At 39.4% G+C, this 27,576-nt stretch overlaps 1 protein-coding gene across 1 annotated transcript; it reads left to right on the top strand.

Moving 5' to 3' along the window:
- Positions 1–1,343: 1,343 nt before the first annotated feature.
- LOC101846820 (putative oxidoreductase YteT) lies at positions 1,344–22,126 on the top strand (the record flags this gene model as incomplete). Its single annotated transcript, XM_005099913.3, is given in 12 exon segments — positions 1,344–1,656; positions 6,011–6,105; positions 6,522–6,606; positions 7,668–7,741; positions 8,074–8,133; positions 9,078–9,242; positions 9,485–9,670; positions 13,249–13,341; positions 15,701–15,829; positions 17,374–17,542; positions 18,436–18,530; positions 19,156–22,126. Coding segments are annotated over 12 exon segments (1,338 nt in total). The 3' UTR covers positions 19,282–22,126.
- Between the last annotated feature and the right edge of the window lie 5,450 nt (positions 22,127–27,576).

Below are 27,576 nucleotides of genomic sequence, written 5' to 3'. Positions count from 1 at the left end.
TATATATATTCAAAAGTGTCCACATTTGCGTTTTCCAAATAGACTACCGGTACATGTATTTTTTACTTCTTCTAGTCATATAAGTATAAGGCCCAAGTCTCAATTTAAGGGGTCTTTGATTTCCCACAAAGGAAATTGCCATTCCAACGTCAAAAATAAATGATGAGTCCTAGATATCATCTAGCCTACGTCCTGGCAGTCTTACTTAAAACCAAATTTAAAAGATATTTCAAACGATCTTTGAACACAAACAAAGTATGCAAAGATCCTATCCATAATGACAGAGTGATTATTCTATGTGTGTGTGTGTGTGTGTCAGTGTGTATATGCGCATGTGTGCCTGTGAAGATCTTTGGGGGGCTCTGATCTTGGCCTGCTAGAGGTTAAGGTGTTAGCCTCTCATTCAAAGGTCTCGGGTTCGAATCCGGGTAGCGACCGAAAAATTTTATTCTCTAAAATTGTCTCCTTTCACCTCCTTTCCTGCTCTCTAGATTCTAGCAATGTTCTGTTGTCAGCTTTCGTTTCCACTTTCTGTCCCCACCCCCTCACCTCCTTTGCCCCCTTCTCTGAGCTCCTGACTCTTTCTGCAGCCTTTCTACTGTTTCTTGGCTCCTCCAAACTGCTGTCTTTCTGCCACACCCCTGATCTTCTGGTAGGAAAGATCTACACCTAGCCTTCTCGGACAAGGGCGAAAAATCTCGGAAGGCCCGTGTGCAAGTTGCGCACGTTAAAAAGACCCCTTGGTGGTCTAAAATCGATAAGAGTAGGCTTCGGCCGCCACCCGGGCAAAATTCAAAATTTCCTACCAACTGAAAATATTAGGTGTCAGATGTGTCCCGCGCGCTCATATGACCTTATGCAGTTGCGAGCGCCGTAAAAACACTTACCAAAACAAAAAACAAGAAGATCTCTGATCATTTATGTCTAGCCGTTTAAAAGGAGGTACAATGTAACTCTATGGTCTAGCCTAAGCTAAGCACGACGCCTTTGGCCTCTCACGTTCTAAAAGCCAGTAAAAGGCCTACTAGGCCTAGGCCTAGATCTAGCCTACTATCACAACTTTCATAGCAAAAATCATGGTGAAAAATAGACATCCGATATCGTTGCAATTGTCGACTCGATACTTTGTTGACAAAAATTTTGTCTCGTGTCAAGAGTCAACAACACCCAATAAGTTCAACTTAGTGACACAGTCATAGATCTAGACTAGATCTAGTGGTATTTTTGTATCCTGTATAACTAGATCTAGATTCTAGATCTAGATCTAGATCTAGGCCCTATATAGTCTGCTCGAATCCGGTTTTATTTAGGTTAAAAGCAAGGACTGTGTAGCCTAGACCTAGTGTGTATTATTCGCCAGTGGGTTGTAACAATCGCCACTAGATTTCTAGACCTCTAGAAGATCTAGATTCTAGTGTCTAGATCTAGATTCTAGATATATAGAGATCTGGACTCTAGAGTCTATATTTTTTTACTGACAGTGACAGTACATTGTACTGACCAAAGGATAGAATCTAGGCTAGAATCTAGACTAGACGTGCCAGTGCGTAGTGAAGCAACTAGAATTTTAGTTTGATTCCACGATTGAATTGACTATGTCCCAGGCCCAACACACCGCTGAAGAGAGAATGGGTAATCATCATTCCAAAAACACTCGTAAGTAGGGCTAGATCTCTTTCATTACCTTTGTAAACCCACTTTCTTTCTTATAAAAAAGGCTCTTTGTTTTAGTATAGATCTAGATCTAGATCTAGATCTAGGTTTCACGCCCTCGCAACTGCATGTCATATAAGTGCCCCCCCCCCCCCCAAAAGGTTGTAAAATTAGATCTAGATTAGATCTCTAGTAATTTAAAATTCTCTAATAATGAATAGCATTTGCTAAACATTTCCAGTTCTGATTTTCTTTTTAAAATGCTTAGATCTAGTCTAGATTCTATATCTGTATTATATGCGCATTGCATTAATTTATCGCAGTGGCTACGTAATACGTTCTGGGCGCTGTGAACGTACTCTGCTGGCGACGTTCACGGTGCCTTGAACGTAGTGACTTTGGCAGGTTACGTTCTTGGCGCCCTGAATGCTGTTTGCTGTTGAGGCTATGTTCTCGGCACTAAAACTTCGTTTAAGAGGAGCGCCCACTGCTGGTTTAAGTCTGCCGGTTTTAGTCAGTGACGACTGTGACGTATAATTAATAAATATTGGCCAGCTTCAAGTTCAAGTGTTCCATCCCATGAACGTAGCCACTGCGTTAATTTGTAAAGATATCGAATGTCTCATGAAATAAGACAAACTCAAAACTATTTAAGACTTAATGGGGGGGGGGTTGGCAAAACTGAACAGAGATCTGGGCCTGATTTAATTAGTTCGTGAAATTTTTATCTCGAACCGCTAGGCCAAAGCGTGCATCATGTCAATGTACGCACAATGTGTTCAGAGTTATGCACCCACGTATTATAACACACATACACTCCTGTCCTGTGATATTTCTCAGTACTCTTCCGACTACTATTTGTATGCTTCGTCAATGACCTCCCTGAAAATATCCCCTCTGCTACTTTTCTGTTCGCGGATGATACGAAGATTTTTGCTGAAGTACCCGACTTTTCGGACAACCTCCAGGATGACTTGAACAGACTCCAGCTCTGGTCTGATGCGTGGAAATTGAGGTTTAATGCAGAAAAAATGCAAGGTCATGCACATTGGGGAAAAATAGAAACCCATGCGAGTACAAGATGACATCCAGAGGTGAACGCATCACTCTAGAATCTGTGAGACTAGAAAAAGACCTAGGTGTGAATATTGATAGTGATCTAAAATTCAGCAAACATGTCAGTATCAGGTCAACAAAGCTAACAATCTTCTCGCACCGATCCGGAGAGGTTTCACAATGCTGGACAAAGTGTCCCTTTCTACTCTGTACAGATCAATCATTCGTCCTCATCTAGAGTATGGAAATGTGGTCTGGCACCCCAGACCTAAAGGTGATGAAGAACAACTTGAAAAAGTGCAACGTCGGGCCACCAAACTAATTCCTGAACTACAGCACCTTGCTTACTGCGATCGTCTCAGAAAATTGGATCTGCCATCGCTGTACTATCGGAGAGCTAGAGGCGACATGATTGAATGTTACAAGTATTTAACAGGAATTTACATCGTAACGGGAGATATTTTACCCCGCGATCTTCACTCTAACACCAGGGGACACAGTCTAAAATTGGAAAAAAAACATGTGAAAACAGTTGTCCGCCAAAATTTCTTCAGCGTACGCACAGTTAAAGCTTGGAATTCCCTGCCGGAAAATGTGGTGTCTGCACCATCTTTGGATGCTTTCAAGAATAGGATTGACATGGTCTGGAAGGAACATAAATTCTCTATGAACCTAGATTGGTTTCAAACTGCCAGATCCATGTCCCATGAGCACTAACCTACAGATACCAGAGTCTGAAAACAACGTGCAGGAAGGAATAAGCAACGAAAGCAACGAACGGCTGATAGGCGACTAGCCTGAACACAGCCGTACTTCATACTACTACTACTACTACTACTACTCCTACGTACCCCCGTCCATCTCCGTCTGGTATTCATCCATCTCCGTCTGGTATTCACAGCAATACATGGGAGGCATTCCCGTAGACAAGAATGACAGCAGGTGCACCCATGTGTATCTAATAGCATCTATCATTCTACGTCTACTATACTATGCATTTTTATTGTTTTTTGCATACCAGGAAGGATAGAAATAAAAGGTAGCAAGTGTGCAACAGCTTTTTAGTTTTACGGCTAGATATTGTTGGAGTGAAATGCCGACTGAAAATTAGGATATATAAAAATTAAGCCTATCAATGTCTACTTGAAGTCCAGTGTGTCTCATGACAAGAAGAGCATACATAGGATATATTATACTAATTGGTTTCTACTATTTTTCTAATAAAGCAACTTGTCTTTTTATTTTCCCACCACAGGAATACATTTTTCAAACTGAGACTCTGCTAAAACAAAAAGCTAGGCGAAGGATTTTTCAGACAGAAAAAGTCACACAGCCTTTATATTGTGAGACAAATAGTGACATCTGTTCAATTAAGTTTGAAATGGGTAATTGACTTCCTCAACCTTCTGTCACTGTGACACCCTCAGATATATGAAGGCTACTTTTTGACCTGCAGAAGCAGCATTAAATTCCTTGTCAAAAAATTCCTTTAATGTGTACAGTAAAAAGAATCTGAAAGTTGTCAGGGCTTCATTATGCATCTGTTATACTTACTGATACTGAACGATAGGTTGAATTAGATTAGTAAACAATAAACCAACACATACATTGAGGTTATAATGTAACTTCTTATCAGTAAAAATCAATGTTTTAAAAAACACTAGATAGCAAGTCTATTCTTGTCTGTTTTCACCTTTTTTTAACCCTTTGGCTTTGGTATTTATAAAGTGCTTGGTTACTTGTGTCTAAGTTTTTCTTACCCTTGGTTGTGCGATGATACATGTTTGACACTGCTCTATTTTTAACTGTTAAAAATGGTAATCTTGGAGAGGAGTAACAGGAAATGATGTACAGATAAATAAGTGGAAAGACATAGAATTATCAAAAAGCTAGCCAAAGATAGAAAAAAGTGGACAGTGTTTATCAGTGGCTTATACCCTGATCCAGGCTGAGAAAGGCAATGATGATGAAAGGTTAATGTAAGAGATGCCTACCTGTACCAGTGGTCATTGAAACATGTGTAGAAAAATAAGCTGTCCCACTTGACTTGTGGATACCCACGGGAGCAAGAACCTTTTAAGTTGGTTACACAAGTATGTCGTGGGGGCTCAGTCACATGATAAGACAGTTACCTTGGCCTCAGACCTTAAGTTCAGAGATTGTTGAAAGAATTTGCAAAGACTCTGGTCAAGTGTCCTCCTAATATTGGCTTTTTCCTTTTCCTTTGCTTGCGTGAATGGTTTAATGTACAATGCGTGACAATATTTCAAATGCAGCCTGTAAGTAATCCCTGACAACAGGTGTAGTGATCTACTCGTTGTTCCAAAAATTTGTGGTAAAAAAGTAATCATAACCTGTGATTTCCAGTATTGGTCAAAAAGTTTGATGTAATATTAAGATGGCGAATGTGATTCCAACAGAAAAAAATGAGGTTAACATGAACTTATCCAGGGTTATGTATCGGTATACAATGTACTTTTAACTGAATTACAAAAGGCGTTGCTGAGGGCTGTTATAACTATCGCCATTCAGTCTTCACCGTTCTCAGACCTTATGTTTTCACATCCTGGTGGGAAGTGCTTATATTCACCATTGCAGGACTATGTCAAACCGAATACATACATGTACCACTGCCAATATTATAGACATAATGAGAACTTATGAAGTGTTATTTATCATTAATGGGTTGGGGTGAAGAGAAATGTTTTCCCCCCCACCAGGGTAGTGCTACTGACTGAAGTGTCTTCAGGCCATTCCCAAAGGGGGGATATTAACATATATGTTCTTATGAACAGTAGAATTGTAAATGGACTGATTTATCAATGTCATGCTCATACTGTGGCGGAACAACTTAGGGGGAACTGCTGCTTTTTCTTTCTTCATCCTTACTATCGTCATTTTTCCTCTACTTCTTTTGTATGTTTGTCACTCTCTTGTGAACTGCGATTTCCAGGATGCCTTGATATTCGAAGCAGACTTTGTGCTGTTGAGGCTAGAGAAGTGAGTAAAGTAAGCCTGATTCTCCGTTTGGACTTCTCTGTTGGTATCCACCCCTTGGCGCTCATATGACCTTATGCAGTTACGAACGCCATAAAAACCTTACTAAAACTAAACAAAAAAAAGAAATGTTTATTACTGCTTTTATGTCAAAACAGATCCAACTTAATATTTGCTAGTGTAGTGCTATCAACGTGATACTTTGTTGATCTTCTGCATTTTCTGGTGTAGACATGATAATGCAGTTCTTTGAAAGGAACATCTCTTTGTATAGTATGCTAATGTGTTGTTATCTTGTTTTTAGCCAATGAAGAGCCCTTGACTTGTATGATTGTCGGTGCTGGGAGCCGTGGGACAGCCTACTCGAGATACTCTGTTCTGTTCCCAGAGCAGCTGAAGGTGAGATCTTTAATTGTTAGGTTCTGTGAAGAAGATTTAAGGCTACAGTGTCTCTAGAAATTTTATGAATTTATTTTTCCTGGAATTTAGAGATACCTTGGTGGTAAAGAGAAATGTAATCAGCATGAATGTCACCTCAGATTTACTTGGAATAATTTCAAGTCCCATTCAGTCGAAACTGCCCTAACAACCACCTGTCCAAGACACTCTTGGACATTATTATGACATTTAGAAAACATGAAACAGGTTATTGACTTGGAAGGGTGGTCAGTAGAAAAGGTTATACTGTATTTGGAACCCTTATGCACATGGTAGATTTTGAAAACATAATGTATTTTTGTTATATTCGTTGTCTTGTTTGAGTGGAATATGAACTTTTTTTCATTGTTGATGTTATTATTGTTATCTTTACTTAGGTGGTTGGACTGGCAGAGCCTCATGAAGGAAGGAGAAATAAGCTATTAAAATTGGGAACCGTACCTCCAGAAAATGTGTTTACTGGTGAGTTGTTGAGTTGATTATACTTCCATTTTATTCTTCTCCTCCTCCTCCTCCTCCTCCTCCTCCTCCTTCTTCTGTGTACCTCTCCTCCTCCTTCTTCTGTGTACTTCTGCGAAAGCTCATGGAGTATCAGACTGTAAGATCTTCCTCTCACAGTGCACTTAATTTTTACTTTCATGGACATTTTATCTACATTGAACGTACAATCATATCTTGCCAAACAGGCAGCTTTATGCCATTTTCAAAAGTACTGGTAATACTTGTACTGAATAGAATGGCTTCAGCTTTGGGTATGAATTAATTATACGCCTAATGAATTTTCCTGGGACTGTGGCCCGAAAGCCATACTCTTTTCAATTTTGGAACCACAATGGGGTGTGATGTGCCATTTGAACTTCCACGCTTGACCTCTAAAATTTGTCGTACTTATTGTAGAACACTAGAAGCTGTATTTTACTTATCCTAAGATCAAGGGGTGTAGAAAACATTTGAAAAAATAAAATAGACATAGACGGGGATGGAACTTGGGTCCTCCAGGTTGACAGGCAAACATGATACATGTTGAGCAACCAAGCCCCTTTACCAGTTGAAGGAAAGCCAAGCATACAAATTTGGGTGAAATTGGCTTTTTTGTATTGATTCAATCCTGATATACCCCAGCACATGCCTGAACTTGAATACCTGTACCCTTCTGTACACTGAACGGCCCCCTGTCTTTTTTAGTTTGGAAGAGTTTTATGGCACTATGGCACTCGCAACTGCATAATGGCTATCTTGGACAAGCTCATTTGTTTTAGTTTGGTATAGTTGTCTCAATATTCAACAAGTACAATTATTACTGATACCGAAAAATTGGAATAAAAAGGTTGACCCCTGAAATATTTTTTGTTGGATACGTTGATTTTCAGTGCAAATGGCAATATAGACCATGTGGGAGCTTTATTGACTCTTCTTGAGATATCATGATTATTAATTTAATATTTTCTGCTTTTTGCTACATGCTTTTCCTTCTTCTTAAATACAAGGAACTTGTCATTAAGTATGTTTTATTTCTCTGTCAGATTGGCATGATGCAGCCAAAAGGGAGAAGTTTGCCGACTTTGTGGTCATCACCACGGTGGACCAGGACCACAAGGTAAAAGTTCTTGTTGCTAGCATTAAAAGATTTATTAGGAACCAATGTACTCTTGGAGAGTTCTATTGAAATATGAAAGTTACGTGGAGGTTGAATTCCTACAATGCAATTTGTCTTAGTTTTACAGGAGAATCAAAATGATACACTTGGCTCACTTCTAAGTAGAGGCTGTATTCTCTGATTCTGATTGCTAAAATGGCTGTTTTTTCGATAAAAGGAAATCTTTAGTCAGTTTGGAATTTGTTGTTTTTGTCTGAACAAAGTAACCTGCCATGTTTATGACTGTTGTATGTTTTAAATATTTTTTATAAATAATTTGTATTTTTTTTCAGGATCCAGCAATTGCATTTGCTCGACTGGGATACCATATTCTCTTGGAAAAGCCTATGGCAGTAAGTTTTGCTAACACACGTTAAGAAGAGTGCAGTATCACTGTCTTGAAACAGGTTTTTTACTCACACACAGAAGACATGAGAAACAGCTGTGATAAATGCTTCACATCCATGCCTGTACAGTGAACGCTTGGGTTTTCACCTAGATGGGGATGTGGCTGGAGTCTTAGCTTTCTGTCCACTTTCCTTCACGAAAGTTTGACCAATGGTGTCAGAGAAGAAGCAGAAAGTGAGACGCATCAAACGTTCCATTTGTCTTGTATTAGAAAAACAACAAATTATATATATTATATTCTGTAACTTGAAATTAGTTTCTAGGTTTATCATCTCTCATTAAGTTACTTGCTAATTTTTGATAAAGATGAAATAATCATACAGTGTCCATATCTTGTCAAATAAGTTGCCCTTCTAAAATTACTACTGTTTTTATTTGCAAAATAAAAAATTGAAACAAAGAACAATTTATGTACTCTCTCTCTTGCCCTTTTTAACTCCCAGTGGAGCACAGGCCATCAACAACATTACTCCAGCGAAGCCTGTCCTGAGCATCCTTTTCTATCTGTTTCCATGATGTCCCCGCTTTACTCCATATTCTCTCCTCTCCTCGGTGATGAAGGTCCTCCATCTTCTAGAACTGGCGGTCGTGTTGTTTTTGCTGTTGATGTTTTTGTAGCTGCTTTTTGTTTTATAGGAAAGGGCTGCTAACCCTTTGCCCGACCGACCTTAGTCGCCTTCTACGACATGCGCGGTACGGATACAGTGGTCCTATTCTTTGCTCCCCTGTCTCTTGAACAGAGCCCCGAGAATTTATGTACTCTCAGTATCAATAAATAAATGGACTTTGGACTTCTTTACGTTGATGATGTAGAAAAATAGGGATTCAGAGCTAGAAGTTAAAACTGATTTTCAAAGCATTCTTTTATCTCTTTTGGTTGCTGTAATAGGTCACAGAGGCGGACTGTCGAGAAATTGTCAGTGTGTGCAATAGTTGTGGGGTCAAGTTGGCAGTTTGTCATGTACTGCGCTACACCCCTTGGGTCTGCAAGATCAAGGAAATCATCGACTCTGGAGATATTGGAGAAATTGTCAGCATTAGGCATACGGAACCTGTGAGTGAGAAAGGTTGTATTTAGAGTGTGGAGAGAGATATTCAAATTGCTTGAAATTTTCTTTGTTCAGATATCGTCATTAACTCTGAGTAAACCTATTCTGTAAACGAGTTTAGTATAAAAGATGTTCAATTTTGAGTTCTATTATTAGTAAGTTTTATTTTTTTAAGAGAAAGAAATGTTCAAGTTTCTTACTAAAAGCAACATGTACAGAATTGTTGAAGAATTCCTTTTTCTTACAGATTGGATACTGGCACTTTGCCCATTCATTTGTGAGAGGTAACTGGAGGAACGAAGCAACGAGCACCTTCTCTCTGATGGCCAAGTCGTGCCACGACATCGATCTCATCAACCATTGGATGTCCCCACATCGCTGCCAGCGTGTCTCTTCTTTTGGAAAGTTGTCACATTTTACAAAGGAAGATAAGGTGAAGATATGGAGTTGGATTGTGTTCATCAAAAAATAAAAGGCTTTTTGACTTGGGCTTTTAAGAAACTCCATCCGTATACGGTACTTTTTAGTATTTAAAAATTCAAAGTTTAAAGTTGGACTTTCTTGGAATATCATGCTTCTGCTTTCCTACCAAACATCTATCATTTTTAACTATCCTCCTTTTTTTGTGTTTGTTACTTTCTTCTAACACCTCTAATCTTCGACTATGACCCAATTATGTTGCAAGTGTCGTAAAACTCTTACTAAAGCTGAAGAAAACAAGTTGATAGGTCTATGTATGATTTCCTTTCCATTGTATCTATTCTTTATTGGTAGAAAAATTTTAAAAGTAAGACAACAGCTTTCTGACAGGTCTTCAATAATGTAAATCTTGGCAACTACTTTGTACATCAATATAAATACTTGTACATCAATATAAATACAGTCTAGTATGCACACAACGAGCAAATTTTCAGATCTCGAATTTGTTCTTATACATTACATTCTTCGTGTTTAACTCACTAGAGACGTTTCACGCAGCATTTGCAAGCACCAATATTTTCCCACAAGCGCTGAAATAAAGTCTCGCTTTTGTGTCATATTGGACATGTTTAGATCTGTTATGTGTGTAAAAATGATGGTTTTATGTCTTTGGGAAGGGTGTTATTTGAAATAATGAAATACCCCCCAAAATGCCAGTCTTCAGCACATGTAGACTCGAAAAAGGCCCAGTCTCCAGTGAGTTAAAAGGTATGTTGCGAAATTCGTTCATAGTGAAAAGAATTCTGTGTTCAGCGCATTTTACTATGTGTGTGCTTGACTGTAAACAGGTATTATATTTTTTGGAGGGGGGGGGGGGAAATCAACTGAGGGCTGTTGGAGTTTTGATTCGGGGCATGTCATGGCCTCAGCCCTGAAGCCCCATAGCCAGTGAGTCTAGCCCTGTCTGGTTTGGTTTGGTAAGGTTGTAGAGTACCTAGCATTAACCATGGGTGGTTGGCGGGTGCTCTGGTATAGTTTGCTCCTTCCTTCCTATCAGACATCTATCATCTTTATATCTCTTCTCCTTCTTTCTTGTATTTGTTACTCTCTTGTAACACCTTTAATCTTCGGTACTTATACAGTGGGTATCGCTTTCAATGAGGTCACATTCAACGAGAAGTCGGCTTCAACGAGGCAATCCTTAATCCCCTATTTTTTCCTCTATATCTCTTTGTAAATGAACGTCAGCTCCACCGAGGTTGCAAACAGACCGAAGTCGCTTTTAACAAGGTTGCAATAACCAAATAAAAGCAATTAACTGCCCCCAAAACGAAGAAATTTTCTCCTTTCTCTCCCTCTCACGTGAAGCACCAAGGCCCATCCTCGATTCCTAACACATTGTATTGCTAGATCTAGTGTGCCTCGTAATATGGGTGCCAAAGCAAAGAGGATGGGCGAGGGTTAGCCTAGGGTAGGGATGGAACGGGGTGGGTGGAAACTCGATGCGGGCTGTGTGAAACTGGGTGAACTCTGGATGGGTAGGTCCAGATCAAGACCTACATTTTATTTCAATTTTCTTTTCTACCCCTGATCAGAAAATCCAAGCTCCCGCCTTTACTTCATGTAGATCTAGGCGTAGACGTGAGAGGGTATGTTTCCACACGTGAAGTGTTTTAGAAAAAAACTAAAAATGCAGAAATCACGGTCAGGGCACAGCTCTAACAGGCGCACACTGATGCTGTTTGAGATTTTCATCATCCGGGGCACGGCGCACCGGCAGTGGAATTTTAGTTGCCGCGGGGGGTTCCCCGCCGGGCGCCTTAGCACGTTGGGGTCACGGGGGTCAGCTCCCTGTCGCCGCTCTGTCTGGGCTGACTTAATTTTTGGTACTTTTCAATGTACAATTTAAGGTGTATCCTTGTATTTATGGTAATTCTCATTTAGTGCACCCAAAGCATGCATTTCTGCTCTTGAGACTCAAAAAAGAACGGACGTTGTAACTTGTCTGGTTATTTTGTTAGACGCGCTGGAGTCGGCAATGCTAAATTGTAATTTTTTTGGACTAGCGTGAATGAAAAAAAAATCAATATAAAAAAAGGGGTCGTTAAAATCTGTCGAACTTTTGGAACATGAACGACATAGCATTGGTACAGATACTCAGAAAAGATGGTATCTGCGCATAATTAAATATAATAGAAAGCTGTAATTTTGCAACTTTATCCATCGGGCACACAATTCGCTATGAAGTAATTCCTCCAAATACAACTTTATGTGTCTAATATAATCGTGAATATTCGCATATTTTCTCGAAAGTTTATAAAAGTCACAATGAAGTTTCTCTATGAAAAGTACTAATCGATTTTAGTGCTAGAATACATCTTCAATGTAGATCTAATACACGAACAGCATCTGTTACATTCCAGAAATTCCTTACTTTTTAACAAACGTTAAGTCTAGGTTTTGTAAGTTGACTGAATAATAGGGATGACCTCTCGTAAATGGGTTTTAAGAATAATTTCTAGCTTTTCAGGGACACTGAATAAGCACCAGACTTTTCCAGCTTTATTTTTCGTTTCTATGACCATTTGCAATAACTGACAATGTGACTGATTTCTTTACATTCATAATTGTGTCCGCGCATATTTCCGACACAAATACTAAGAATGAATGTGTTAGCTGTCATTATTTTTATTCCATACAAGAAGTTTATCTCTACCCATGTATTTACACGGTTTTGAGGTTTTTTTAATCGCTTAGATTCTATATTATATCTTTTAGTTGTATGCAGGCTGCCACAACCACAGGATGATTCATGAACAAACGCAGAGTAATTTTCTCTTGTTTAATAGTAAAATAAGAGCTAACGCTGATCGTCTTTAGTTAAAAAATGCAGATGTGCATCTTTCTTCTCTTATAACTTGACTATTTCTACTTGCGCAGATTTAAGATTTCTCATGTTAAAAGACATGATATTCGTAGTCAGTTTAACACAGATTTTGGAGAGATCTGTCTTGCCTTTTTTAAATTAACAATAATTTATTCATAAGTTTGTAACTGAAATAGGACAAATTGGATACTCTACAAACACTTGTCTAGAACAAAAACTAAGGCACAGAAATTAACCATTCTAACGCAGAATAAATCTCAAGACACTGAGCTTTTAGTACATTCGCGTATTGGTTTGCTGTGTGGGATGGGGAAGAAGTTATATCGTTTTAAACATAGTCAAAAATGCGAACTTCCTAACCGACACCGGCAAAGTCGCTTCAGGGCTTATTAATCCCGTGACTCCGAGCCTGGGAGCTCTGGCGGGCTGCTGAGTCACGCGAACTAAAAGTAACAGAATCGGGCGAAAAGTGACGCCGTGGGGGGAACAACTGTTTTAATTACTGGTATTGGTACATTGTGTAATATAATAACTTTTCTCCTTTCTATACTTTAGCCTTAGTTACATTCAACGAGAGGTCGGATCCAACGAGGACAACAAGCCGGTCCTGGTAACCTTGTTGAATGCGACACCTAATGCGTTTTAAAGCGAGAAAAGCATTAACCAAAAAAAGATTGATGATTTGTGTGTCTTGTGCCCAACAGCCCCCAGGCGCTGCCTCCAGATGTGTTGATTGTCCCATTGAGAGCAGTTGTCCGTACTCTGCTAAACGGCTGTACCTCGATTTTGTTAAACAGGTAAGAGATCAATTGTGATGCATTGTTATGAAATCAAGCGCCCATCAAAATAGTAAAAGTAAAATCAAAGATTCCAGCATTTTTCCAGCGGTTTGGCAATTTTTAACATTTTTTTTTTTTTTTGGCTTCGATGTCCTTTTGAAACACACATTTTCTGTGGATTTTACTGAAGACCATTGATTAAAGGGGGGAAAAAATTTAATTTTCAGTTTTTAAGGACTCTCAAGCTATTGAAGTCCCCAAACGTCGGCTGACATTTCCACGCTTATTTTACATCTGAAACCAGGTAACCCCACCTCCTTCAATCGCAAATGTGTCAGCTCCTATTCAAGTTTGATGGGTCTATTTTTCAACAAAAGGTAGACAAATGAACATGCTTTAAGATGATGACAATAACTCCACATGCTCAAAATTGACGAGCGCCTGATTCCACCGCATCATGACACAAATTTATGTTGCTGTCATTGTGGCTACTATATCATCAGGGATGCACTCCTCTTATTTCGTCTGAGGATTTCTTTTGTGAGATGGATGAAAGAAATTTGTTTCGCAGGAATTTGGTACTATTATAATGAAGTCAGTTGTCAAACAGACGACAACTGTATGTATATATTATATTCTATATATATATGGAGATATACAAGATGTAATAGTACCTGTCTTCAACTTTTGTTTTATAAGAGTCTCCCTTCGTGTTTATGCAGATGGTTTTGTGTCGTTGTTTTGGGGGATTTTTATGAAATGTAGCTTTGATGGAAAGAGAGGTAGAGGCAGACAGAGGGAAAAGATACTGGACAAGATGACAACATGGCTGGGAGCAGCAAGAACAACAGACACAACAGACACCATTGCTGCATCGAAAGACAGATGGAAGTGGAGGTCCATGATCGCCCACGCCAGTCGGCAAGGCACCGGATGATGAGCTGCAGGCCCATAATGTAGTATGATGGAGCCTGCCAATGCTGATGTTATTATATACAGTGGAGATTGTCCAAGAAGGCCACCCATTGTCGAGAAGAACAGAGGCTGTCTTAGACAGGTGGATATCTCAGACATTTTTATTATGATATTTTACCCTTTGAACCCGCTAGCCGGTATACCGTCAGGCCGGTTCACTGGGGCACGGACTACCCTGAGTTGTGTAGTCCGTCAAAAGTACTCTTTTTATTTCTTGTTTGTCGTCTTACACAGTATTTCCACCTTGGAATAAGGTAAACAAGGGAGTGAACAGATGTGTTTATTTCTCCATGTTCTTCCCCTCAGTCTTTTTGTGTATGTGCCCCCAAAACACTTTGAACTTTTCTGAAATTTGCGAAAAATGCCCAGGGATAGAGATTTGAGAAATTTCAAGATTTAGGGTTCAAAGGGTTAAAAATGCAAGGGGGGAAATGGCAGGTGGTATTTGTGTACAGGTGATTTTTTTTTTAGAGGTGACTGATAGAGCAAGTTTGACTGTATAAGCAGTCAAAATTATCTAAGACAGCCTCCTATTGTTGAGGAAAAAATGGTTGTCTTAGATAGGTAGATGTCAAATACAGTGTCATTGTAGAAATGTTTTTAAAAAACACTTTAAGAAAGAAAATGCTGGAATGCTACATCTTCCCCATATTCCTATATGACGCAGAGACCTGTACTTTGACCAGGAAAAAAGAAAACAAAATAAATGCGTTTGAGATGTGGTGCTACCGTAGAATGGCCAGAATAAGTTGGAAACCGAAAAAAGACAAACAAAGAGTTGTGTCATATTCTACTCTCAAGACAAACCCTGCTGAACAAAATTAAATGTAGAAAAATACAATACAATGGCCACTAAAACAACACGAGACCATTGTCAAAAGGGTGCTTGAAGGCAAGATGTGGGGCAGGAGAGCCAGAGAAAGGCAAAGAATAACATGGATGGACAACATAAGGACTTAGGCTAACCTGGATATGGCAGAATGAACAACGGCAGCTCACGACTGTGAAAGATGGAGGGTCATTACACGTCAACATCTGAGTCAGAGATGACACCTCCAGGTGTCCAGGTACTAGGAGGGAAATGGAAAGTGGCCTTTTCTACAGGTGATTGTCTTATAATTATAAAGGTGGCAATTAGATATTAGAGCAGGTTTGACTGGTTAAACTTTCTGTCAGTGTATCAAGAGCTTTGGTAGGTTTTTTAAAGTGGTGGGTTACTGGCCCAATGCACATTTCTCTTTGTAAAGATGAGACTCTGCACTTAGTACGTGGTATCTACCAGCAATTGTTTGCATGTAATTAAAATTTATCTGGTTAATGTTGGAAACTGTTATATGGGTAATTTATCAATTTTTAGGTTGATGCTGGGAGCTATCATAACATGACTCTATTACCTCGTCAGGGTCACACCGGATGGCCTTTGTCTGTGCTGACCAGTGAGGTGGACATTGAGAACGTGACAGATGCTTTACGTACCGGACCCTACGGTAGATGCGTCTATGAATCAGATAACGATGTCGTATCACACCAGGTCAGTGGTCCGCCGCGGCTTTTAGAGATTTGCTCATAATGAAATCTAATAGGCAAATGTGGCTCTCAAAAATAAAAAAGTGTATACACAATGCAGCTTATGGCGACATGTTTTGCCTTGATGTCATTCAGCAGTATAAGATATCCCATTACAAATGAAGTGGTAACAAAGCTTGTAAACAAATCCCTTATTTCTCACAGCAAAACTCATTGTAACTCGCTGTAAGTTGGGCTGCCTCAAAACAAGGTTTTTAAAAAATTCAGATAATCAAAAACAAGGCAGCAAGATTTGATCGTGAGAAAAAAGAATATGTAGAGCCTACCACCCATTTTAAGAGAGTTTCATCAGTTGCCTGTTGAAAAGCGAATTATTTTTTAAATTGGCACCATGTGTTATATGTATTCACAACACCGCAACTCTGTATTTAATGGACTAGTTGCAGGTTTATCATCCCTCCAGAATGCTCAGGTAATTAACTGATAATAAGCCTAGTCGGGCCAGGGGTAAAATTGAAATGTTTCGGAGAAAGCTTTCTTTTTTTTTTTCATTCTGAGCCCGCAGTTTGAATACTATCCAATATATAAAATCAGGCAAGCGGCAACTTTGACACGATTTAACAAGACAGTCTGAAAAGTCGTCTTTTTCACAGCTAATTTGTGACCTAAACAATCTGCAATCAGTTTATTATTGCAGTTTCCCTTTATGAGTGTCATAACATTTTTACCAACAACATATCTAGCCTCTCTATGCGTGTCATAACATTTTTACCAATAACATAATCTAGGGTGACTACTGATCTATTTCATAATGTGATTCCATTATTTTGTAACCATAAAATGTATCACTTTTATCCAACGAATAGACTCGTTTCTTTTCACATTGTGAGTTTTCAACCATAATCATGCTTACTATATCTAATGGTATTCATGTGTGTAATGATTTGCATTTTTATGGTCCAATACTGTTTATTGTAACTGGATTTTTTTTATCAGTGTACCAGTATGTCGAACTGTGTGCATTGTTTTTTTAAGAGTTTTTTTTTTTAGGGGGGGGGGGGGGATTATTCTCGATTGTGCACGTGTCTGCCTAACCTATTTTATTGTAATGCTAATTAAGCATCTTGTGGAGATGAAAATGGACAATAAAAATGCATTTTATTACTGTTCAACATGAAATCTAATTCATGGAATCACATTACCATATTTTATCCTTTTCAGCTTGTGAAAATGGTATTGTCTACACTCCCCACAAGTTTTTCATATATGGTTGAAGTTCTGTTTTTATTTCAATACTTGGTGATTATGTATAAGTAGCCCAAAAAATTACCATATTTTAATTTTATTGGATATACATCTGTTTGTGTCCTTAGCTTCAGATTTGTGGTTCAGTCAAATGTGCAAGGAGTTTTGACGAGGTTTTTTCCCCTTTATATAGGCTTAAACACATTTCACAATCTTAGCATTGAGTATTCTGGAGGGAGGGGAATATGCTCAGTGTTCTTGGATTTGTCAAGTTTACATTTCAAGTATGTTCTCTTTTGACAGGTGGTCAACTTCCAATACGACAATGGTGCTACTGTAGCTTTCAACATGGTGGCTTTCACCAAACGACTGTGCCAACGAGAAGTCTGTGTCTACGGCACTAAAGGCCAAATATCTTTTGAAGACGGCTGGGACAGTGTCCAGGTGTTTGATTTCCTCACAGAACACATCAGTGAGTGCTGCATGTAGTGTCTCTTCCTGAAATGTGAAAATTCCTCCGTCTTTCACATGCACATAATTATTTTCTTTCTCTAAACGTTGCACATGTAAAGTTTTATTATAAAATCCACTTTCAATAGATTGTGTTTTTGGTTATTGATCTAGTAATAAGATAAATTGTTGTTGCAGAGACAAAATGTTTAATTTAATTTACTTAACCAATAAAAGAGAAAAATTCCAGTATTTCAGTCACCAAAATTTATGAGTGTAATGCTTTAATTTTTTTAGTTTTTCTGTTATGATGGACAGAACTTAAAACTTATTAAATTGAAGGAAGTTTAAATTACTTTGTTTTAGTTCCTTATCTCACCTCAAACTTTGAAATTTCTACTCTTTTATCACAGTATATTTTCATAAAAGTTTCAATTTTCTGCTTTTAAATGTTGAAATTTGGATTTTGTGATTGTAGTGTGGGTACCATTTTTGGTTTAATGTCCTCAGACTTGAGTATAACCTCTTTGTGTTTCTATTATTGGAATTGTTTTGCTCTGATTTTTTTTTTAAATTGTGGGCCAGAGGAAAACCCCTTCCAAATACCAGAAATGCAAGAAAAGTCCATTTGTTAGCTTATAGTTTTTCTGTAAAAGAGCTTAACATACAATTGAAGTCTCTTAGGTTTCCCAAGATGGACAGTACAACAGAGTTGCACTGGTGTTTTGTTTGGTTTTGATCTAAGGACAAGTGTTTTCTCCCTGCTCTATCATGCATTAAACTTTTGATCTAGAAATAAAATAGTCCCCTTAATGCATTGTTTTATTTTGTAAAGCAGGCCTACTGTGTGCCTGTGAAAAATGTCAAGGCTCTATTGATAAAAATTGTATGTTTTTGGTGGGGGTTTTTTTGCAGAGCAATATTCCATACGCAGTGAACACCCAGCTAAAATGGGTGGCCACGGAGGAGCTGATTATCACATGATGAAATGTTTTATGGATTCTCTGAATGTAAGGCTGTCCTCTTAGTGTAAGATGCTGTTTATCCTAAATGTTCATGTCCATTTCTCGAAATTCAATATCAAAGAATGCTTTGTCTAGTCTTATGGCTCATAATTTATGATTTTATCTCCAACATTTGTTTTGTTTTCAATTTGAAAATGTCATGCATATAATATATATGAAATGATAATTACTAATAATTACTCTTTGCACCTCAAAGTTAATGATAAAAGATACCTAAAATTTGAAGTGCCCAAATGATGGCATATTAACCTGCTCTCCCTGTATTGAGATGAGGTGCTGAATAGATAGAATCCCCTCTAAGCTATCACATAAAATTCTTTTGGAGTTAGAGAAGATGACCGTGGTCCGAAGCATGATCAATTTGGATCAGATTGGACAGTAATGGCACTAGCTATTACACACTACAGCGGATTAACATCTGCTTTGCTTCTTCAAGTTTGACCTAGTAGTCCATACAGCCTTTTGCATTGCCTGTCCATCCATCCATCCGTCTGTGTGTCTTTCTATCTACTGTTTGCCTGTCCGTCCATCTGTCTGTCTGTCTGTCCATCCGTCTTTCAATCTGTTCATCAACCTGTTCATTTATGCACTTTTTTTCCTCGTATGTCAGGACATTGATGGCAAAGTGGCGACTGGACCAGAGGAGACTCTCAACAGCCATTTGCTGGTGTTTGCCGCGGAAAAAGCACGCCTAGAAAACCGTGTGGTTGAAATACAGCCTGATGGAACTTTCTAGCAATTACCTGCTAAAACAGCATTAGCAATGTTGATCTGTTGCATTTTCTTGAGAATTGTTGCTTTAAATCCAAACTTTTAAAAAAAAGTACTTTTTGCTCTTTTGTTTGGTTGTGTTCAGGTGATGGATTCATGGAGGTTCTAGTTGGAATGTAATTTTTGTGTGTAATTGATTTGATTTGTCACTACACAGAAAAGATGCAGCTTTGTAAAGCGATTTCCTGTTTATAGAGTGGTTGGGGTTTTTATCACACATGTATTCTACAAACGGGTGAACAATATTTTCAGTTTTTTCATCGCTAAGGTCATGGGTTCAAGCCTCAGGGGCTTGATGATGTGTTCTATGTAAAAGGCTCGGTACACAAATTTTCCTCATTTCACCCTGGCTATAGATAGTGAAAGGTTTTGTTAGTTTGTAAGATGTCTGAGTGCTTCATCGACTGCTTGCAATGTATGCTTCTCGGGAAGCTGAGAATGTTTCTCAATGTTCTAGGGTCTGCTGGAGTAATATTGTAGATCGTAAAGCACATACAGCATGTGGTTGAGCGATACAAATGTTATTTTTTATTATTTATTACATGTACTAGTACTATGCAAAGACAATGACAAACTGATGGGACGTAAGGGAAAAGTGTGGCACAGGTGGTTCTAGACCAGGTCTTGTTATATCAATGACTGTGGAGGCCCGTTTGTTGATTTTGCTTCGTCTAGAGAGTCATTTGGTGTGCCACCTTACACAGTGGTGGAGGCTACTAACGCTGTGTGATGGTTTATAGCTGTCACTTTTGTGAAGCAAACCGCTTACAAGTTAGGTGTTGCTGTAATGTTGAATATCAAAGGGAGATATTTTGTAAACTCAAGAAATGCAGCCTGCAAAATTAGTGTCATTTTGACAATATGGTGAAACCATGAACGTCATGCTTAAAAATTTGTCTGTTTAGCATTTCAGATTAATTATCCTGGATCTTGACATCAATGGGGCATAGAGTCTTGAGTTGTATTTAATTTTTGCCTGAATTCCATATTTCTCATTCAATAGATGGACTAGCCTAAATTGATCTGAACATGAAAATATATCTTCCTTTTCTGTCTGTACCATACATACGTATCTCACAAGCAGATGTATATATATATAGTCTTTTATATATATATAATAAGTCGCTGACACATTATTGAATGACTTCTTTTGAACCATCCATAATATATAGGAATTTCAGGTTTACTTAACAGCTTGGATTTGCGGAGCTACCTACTCTGTATACAGAAAAGAAAATCTTCACTTGTTTCTTGGTAACATGAAGATAAAATATATTTTCTTTGTAATGCAAATCTGTTTTCGAGTTTGTGATATTTTTCTACTTGCATTACTGCTGATATTGTCTGAATGTAATACTTACAGTTAGCACTTTTCTTGTGATAATTTCAATATATGAAATATACTTGCTGTTAATGTTTCCCCTGTGAAACTGATAAGACAAAGTCTTAGGTAATATTTGTAATCAATACTTTCCCTGTGATATGGGCTGAAGTCTCAAGGAAACACTTTCTGGTAAAGTGAAGCTGATGCTAGTTCACTTAATAACTACAGCAATGTTTCTGTTCTACTTTACTGTCTACAACCAGAAGTCTGACAACTATTGATGTTATACTAATCGCTACAAGACACATTTCTAGAATTTGTATTTTCACTCTGTGTTCATAAGGGCTTGAGACTGTCATTGGGCACATTAAAAAAGTTTTGGCAGTTGCAGCAGTGTTTGTGCTTCTAGGAGGGGGGGAGATGGTGGTTTCTTGAATTCAGTGCAACAGGCCAGGGTATTGGAGTGAAAGTACAAAAATGTACAAGATTATCCTGCGCAGGCCTTTGGGTAGAAAACATTAGGTAGACGGTCAGGTAGACTGTGTTCAGTAAACTTGGCTTATGGTAGGCCACATTATCGTAGTAGATGGTCAAGTGGACTGGCACCGGGAAGTTTTATATCATACCTGTTGTCTGTACCCTCTTCATGACCTAAAACTGAGCTTTCTGTTATACTTGCAGTTGTGGCACAGGATGAGGTTTGGTTTCCCCAGTGTCTCATTTTTACTGTAAATCCCTGTTTTAAATTGTAAAACACGAGAAGGGAAAGATTTCTGGCATAGATTTTAGTCATTCACTTGCTTTCGATGATGCAGCCATTGGCAGCAACTTAATGTGGTTCTTCTTGATGTTCTGTCTTGTATAAATGATTTGAATATGTTTTTACCCGAATTCCTTTATAAACATTCCGTGATTTTTGACAACATGATCAAGAATTCTTTCATGCTTAGGTGGCATTTAACTTAAACCTTATGAAAAAAATGACGCAAAGATGTAATTGTTCTCTGAAAAAAGTATATATATATATATATGCCTTTACAGAAACTGGGGCATGGGAAATAATTCTTGTGTCAACAAAAGTTACACATTTTTAATGTCTTTTAATGTGTTTTTTTTACTAAAGGTGTACAATGAATACTTGTGTTCATCACGTAAGTATATTTTAGACATGGTTTCTATCACTTAATCGTGTAGAAGTTTTCTGTATTTCTTGTTTTTTTAAAGTAATTTATCATCGTTCATAATGTTCAATTTTTTCATATCTGGCTGTGCTGGTTTCTTTGTGTTATAGGCCTACTTCAGAGTAGGATGTATTGATGATTTTTGTCAAGTTCATGCATAAATACTGCAGTGCCTTTTCCATTAAAAGCTCACATTATAAAGTTTTGCTCTGATTTTGTTTTTCTTCTGTCTATTCAGTGACATAATTTAATTTTGAACTTTCGATTGCTTTTTGTATGCTTCAAATAAAGTATTCAAAGAGAAATCAACCATGCGTATCAACTGTTATTATCAATCAAGAAGTAGGTGTCCTTGGCAGCTAGAATAATGTCTTCGGCTTCGTCATATTGTGGCCATTGTTTTCTTCTTTCTATTACTATTAGAAGCTTAATCTTATCACATTTTCTAGCACACAGCTGTTCAATTTCATGCCCCTGAGAGCAGCATGGTACGTAACGACCTACACTTCTTCTACCCACCCAGATAACTGTATGAGTTGCGAGCGCTACGTAATACCTTACTAAAACAAAGCCAGATGGATAATAAACTGCTGCATTAGGTCAGTTCCACTCATCGATCCTTATAGCTTTATATGGTGGCTACTCGCTGTGGTGTAGGCACAGATTTTTGGAAAATTTCAAATTACCCCAAAATGTTAAACATACTATTTTTAGTAGACTTATAATGCTTAGGCTTATCCCCTTTCTACACACCCCAACCAAGGAGTGGTGATATCACATAAAAAGAAGTTCATTATCTCACAGTTTATGTTTGAGCCTTTCTTCTACTTCAGAGCGACCACTCGGTTACCTCACCTTGATAGGCCTAGTGAGTAAACAAATCCTGTGCCTTATCTGATAGCGCAATACGTGCGCCATTACGCATTATTATGATCATTCTCCCAATCCTATACGTTCTTACTACCGTCTAGTCCCAATCCCAACCAAGCTCTCGTTGATTCTTGTGACTGGTCAACCAAATTACGCAAGCTGATCCTTGATCTCAGCGCCAGAAGCTTAATTCCGTTGTACCCTTCTTTGATTCTGACAACAAAAACTCTAGCTATGCCGACAAAAGACTGCCGGCCTCAGAAGAGCTTGATCGGCTGTTTGCTGACGTGGAGGCGCGATCTACCCAAGCCCCTACCGACACTTTCGCCAAATTTCACATTCTCATCCGCATCCGACAAAGTACTCCGTAGTCTGACGCAGTACATAATTTAGAAGAAGAATAATGATGCAGGCTTTGTCGAGACCACATATTAACATGATCAGTGGTGGGGTGCCTTTGGTGCAAGCAAGCGCTCCACCTAACCCTGGCTTTCCTTTACCCCCCCCCCCTTTGTAATTATTCTAAACCAGTCTGTGCAGTCAGTGCTCTAGATCTACATACTAGATCTAGTACTGTAGTACTGGCCTAGGCCTACATCCTTGCGATCCGTCACCCGCTGGCAGCGCGCGCGCGCCAGTGAAGAGACAGACGGCGAGGAGGGTTTATGCTTGTCGCACCGCTTGCGGTCGTGTCTGCTGGGAGCAAGCAAAATCTTTGCACCAAAGTTATTTTTGTCACTGTAGAGAAATCTAGGCATCGTTCTTCCCCCACAAGAAGAAAGGTGCGTGAAACTCCTCTTTGCAACGCCAATATGGTGCAAGCTAAAAATTTGATCCAAGTTTCCGCTAGGCTACTTGGCTAGCATCTACTAGCCTACACTAGAGTCAACGGTAACTCAGTGAAAAATGGGTATCGAAACTGTTGTCTCCCTCTATTGTATAGCAAGTCCTGGACAGTTATGGTAAATTTTCAAATTGAGTCTGGTTGTTGGTGCTGCACGAAGTAGATCTATTTTAAATCTTCTCAGATTGTGAGCATGGTGAGTTGTTAGTATTGTTTCACTTTATTGCAGCTTTTATGCGGTTTCATCTAGAAACAGTTGTAAATATCGAAAGATGTAGATCTAGATTACGGGATATCTTGCAGATTCTAACTGACTTTCTCTAGAAATCTAGATGAATCACGTTAACGCTTTTGCTTCTTGTGCCATTCAGCAGGCTAGTTAGAAAAGAAAGTGCGCATAAAAGAGCTTGGTCCTCATTAGCCGCGGGATTTTGAGCTCAAGAATAATGTTCGCTCTTTTTCCTGAACGTAGTATGATAAGTATGAATGGTTTACGCTGAGCTTGTCCAAAAAGAAATTGTACTGTTTCCATTGTCTGCTTATTACTGATCGATCAGACACTGACAAGGTTTGGTCATCAATCACACTCACTGTTTCTTTGCCTTTCTCTCTCTCTCTCTCTCTCTCTCTCTCTCTCTCTCTCTCTCTCTCTCTCTCACACACACACACACACACACACACACACACAAACACGCACAGAGAGACGCGCAGAAAGCAATAGAAAGAACAGACCACACCCGAGCGCCCGCCTTCCGCTCATTACAATTTTAATAGTAGCTAGTAAACCTATTGCCCATTTGTTCACTTTTCAATTATGCACCACCTTGTCTGCAACCCACGCGACGCCACTGAATATGATGTAATATATGCAGAGGTAGCCTGGAAGGGGGGGGGGGGGGGATAACACGGTTTGTAATAAAAATCCGTTCATCTAGCGCTAATTTATAACTCGCTGTCTAATTCACATGCACGCGATTCTGTCAGTTGTCGATTGTAATCGATCATGAACTGATCACTCTGCCATGACGGGATTACGTCATGTACTGTGTCGTGCCGAATTGATCCCTCCTTTCCCTTCTCTCCGACCACTTCACACTTAACTAATGTCAAGCTCTTAATTAAGCCTCCCCCCCCCCCCCCCCCCCCCCCCCCCCTCCCCACATAAATAATGGCGACCCCTTTATAACCGCCCCCCCCCCCCCCCCCCCCCGCGCCCTTTCAAATCCACTACAGGAACTCTCGCATATTATATAAAATCGTTCTTAAAAAGAAAGATGGTGACAGAGAAAACGAGAGTGAAAGATAATCGGTCGCTTTTAAGCGCAAGGGCGTTATCCCGAAAAAAGCTCTTTTGAGAAAATCGAAGGTAAAGTTTTTGGACCCTTGGTCAGCTTTTTTTTTTAAATGAGAGTTTTCTCTATCAAACAAATACTAAGCACAGCAATGAAGCCAAACTTCTCCTTATATAAATAGGTAGGGCAATGCCCACTTTTGGTGTAGGTCAAGATTTCTGGAAACCCCCGACATCTGGGTTAACACCCCTGTCCTTAAAAGCGACCATCGTATTGTAAGTTATAACATTCTTCAATGGAGTAACGGTGGAAGAGAAAAAGACACCTTTGAAAAGCGAGAGGGTGGGGGGCAAAAGAAATAAGAAATGTCAAATTGGGGAGTGGTGTCTGAGAATGGTGGAGTGCTGGGAAAGATGGAGGAGGACGGGGAGGGTCACAGACAGAGAAAGAATGCATAAAACTAAAAGATGAGAAGATGGACAGACAGTACTGTTAAGGCGAATTGAGAGACAAAGTAGCGCCAGAGACAGTCTGAAAGAGACAGAACGAGAGGGAGAAAGACCGTCCAAAATGAGTCTCCCGTGAAGCTACATGTACTACTGTAGTTAGTTATGCCTTAAAAGTCACATCAGTGAAGAAGAAGGAGGAGGAAGAGGGAGAAGAAGAAGAAGAAGAAGAAGAAGAAGAATTATGGTTGGTCGTGGACTTTCAGTAAACCAATCGGGCTCACATGGGAAAGGCGGGTATATAAAGCACCATATTGCCTCTTCGCTGCCGCTATTATATGCGTCTGGAGGACGTTGCATCCTTCTGCCATCTTTGGAGAGTTAATTGACAGAGGAGGAAACAAATTAAGTCCCACTTCGGAAAGACGCAGCGCTGCTTGGTCATCTTTGAATGTAATTCCTAGGACTACGGTACGGATGTCTCGCTCCGAATAAAGCTGAGGATTCCAACTCGATGAACTCGCTTGCGGAAAAGCAGCAGGAAATGACAACATACCTGCTGAAGTGCTGAAAGAGAACAAAGAGACCCTCCTCCCATATCTCTACAAGCTACTTAAGACTTGTTGGCTGAAAGCAGAAATTCCACATGACATGAGAGACTCCAAAATCACCACCCTCTACAAAAACAAAGGGGACAAATGAGATTGCAACAACTACAGAGAACAACTATCTCACTGCTAAGCATCATCCTAAAGCCTAAACCGACTTCAGAAACTATCAAAAAGAGTCCTACCAGAGAGCCAATGTGGTTTCTGATCAAACCGCTCAACAATGGACGTGATCTTTTCTATTCGTCAGCTAAAAGAAAAAAGCAGGGACCAACAACTGCCATTACATACTGCGTTCGTCGATCTGACAAAGGCTTTTGACACTGTCAGTAGATCAGGAATGTACATGGTGCTTGGTAAAATTGACTGTCCCCCAATACTGCTACAGCACATTATTTCATTCCACGAGGATATGATGGGCACCATTCAGTTTGACGGTTCAGCATCAAACAGCTCCAACATCAATAGCGGAGTAAAGCAAGTTTGTGTCTTAGCACCAACCCTTTTTAGCACCTATTTTGCTGTCTTACTGCTACACGCATTCAAAGAGTCACCAGAGGATGTCTTCCTCCACTGGAGAACTAATGGGTCGCTCTTCAATCTTGCTCGACTCCAGGCCAAGACTAAGATCAACAAAACAACAGTACGAGACCTTCTCTTCGCCGATGATGCTGCTCTTGTTGATCACATTGAATCAACCCTACAAACAATGATGGACCACCTATTAACAGCTTGCAAGGCCTTTAGCTTGGGCATCAGTGTTAAGAAAACAGTCATCTTTACTCAAGAAGGTGCAGAGCAGAGCCATAGATGGCTGAACGACAAGGAACTTGAGACAGTGGACAAGTTCTGTAACCTGGGGTCTACAATCAGCACTACTACATCACTTGATTATGAGATCAACATCAATATACGGAAAAGCAGCAGCAACCTTTGGAAGGCTGACAAAACGAGCATGGGAAAAAAAACAACCTACCAAAACCAAGATCAAAATTTACGAAGCGATATGTCCTCAGCACACTCCTTTATGGATCTGGAACACGGACCTTGTACAGCAGGCAAGAAAAGCGCCTCGACATTTGCCATCTCAGATGCTGCAGCAAGATCTTAGGCATTTCGTGGCGTGACAAGGTTACAAGAAGTGTTGGCACGGGCAAACCTCCAGAGCATGACAACCATCCTGTGTTTGAAAAAGTTGAGATGGCTGGGCCATGTCAAGAAAATGGACGATAACCGAATTCCGAAGCAACTTCTTTATGGAGAACTTGCCCAGGGAAATATAATAGACCAAGAGGACGACCAAAGTTGAGGTATAAAGACACCTGCAAAAACAGCTTTTCTAAGCTTGGAGTAGATGTTAGTATTTGGGAAGAAATAGCCGAGGACAGGAAAACATAGAGGAACATGATAAAGGAAAGAACTGTAATGCTAGAGAGCAGTCTTAGAAACAACCAGGCTGAGAAGCGCCAATACAACGAAAGAAAAACAGCTTCGATCCGCGTCACTGACATGCAAGCACTGCGACAAAATCTGCGCTTCAAACATAGGAAGTAAATTTTAGCCATGAAAGAAGCTGCAGGAAGACAAACTTGAAACCATCTAGCTTAAGCTAAATTGACCGTCTGCATAGACGAGAGCCGTAGATAGATAGATAGATAGATAGATAGATAGATAGATAGATAGATAGATAGATAG

This window comes from Aplysia californica, unplaced genomic scaffold (genome assembly GCF_000002075.1).
Source record: "Aplysia californica isolate F4 #8 unplaced genomic scaffold, AplCal3.0 scaffold00229, whole genome shotgun sequence".
NCBI lineage: Eukaryota > Metazoa > Mollusca > Gastropoda > Aplysiida > Aplysiidae > Aplysia > Aplysia californica.
This window is presented reverse-complemented; position numbering and strand designations above follow the sequence as displayed.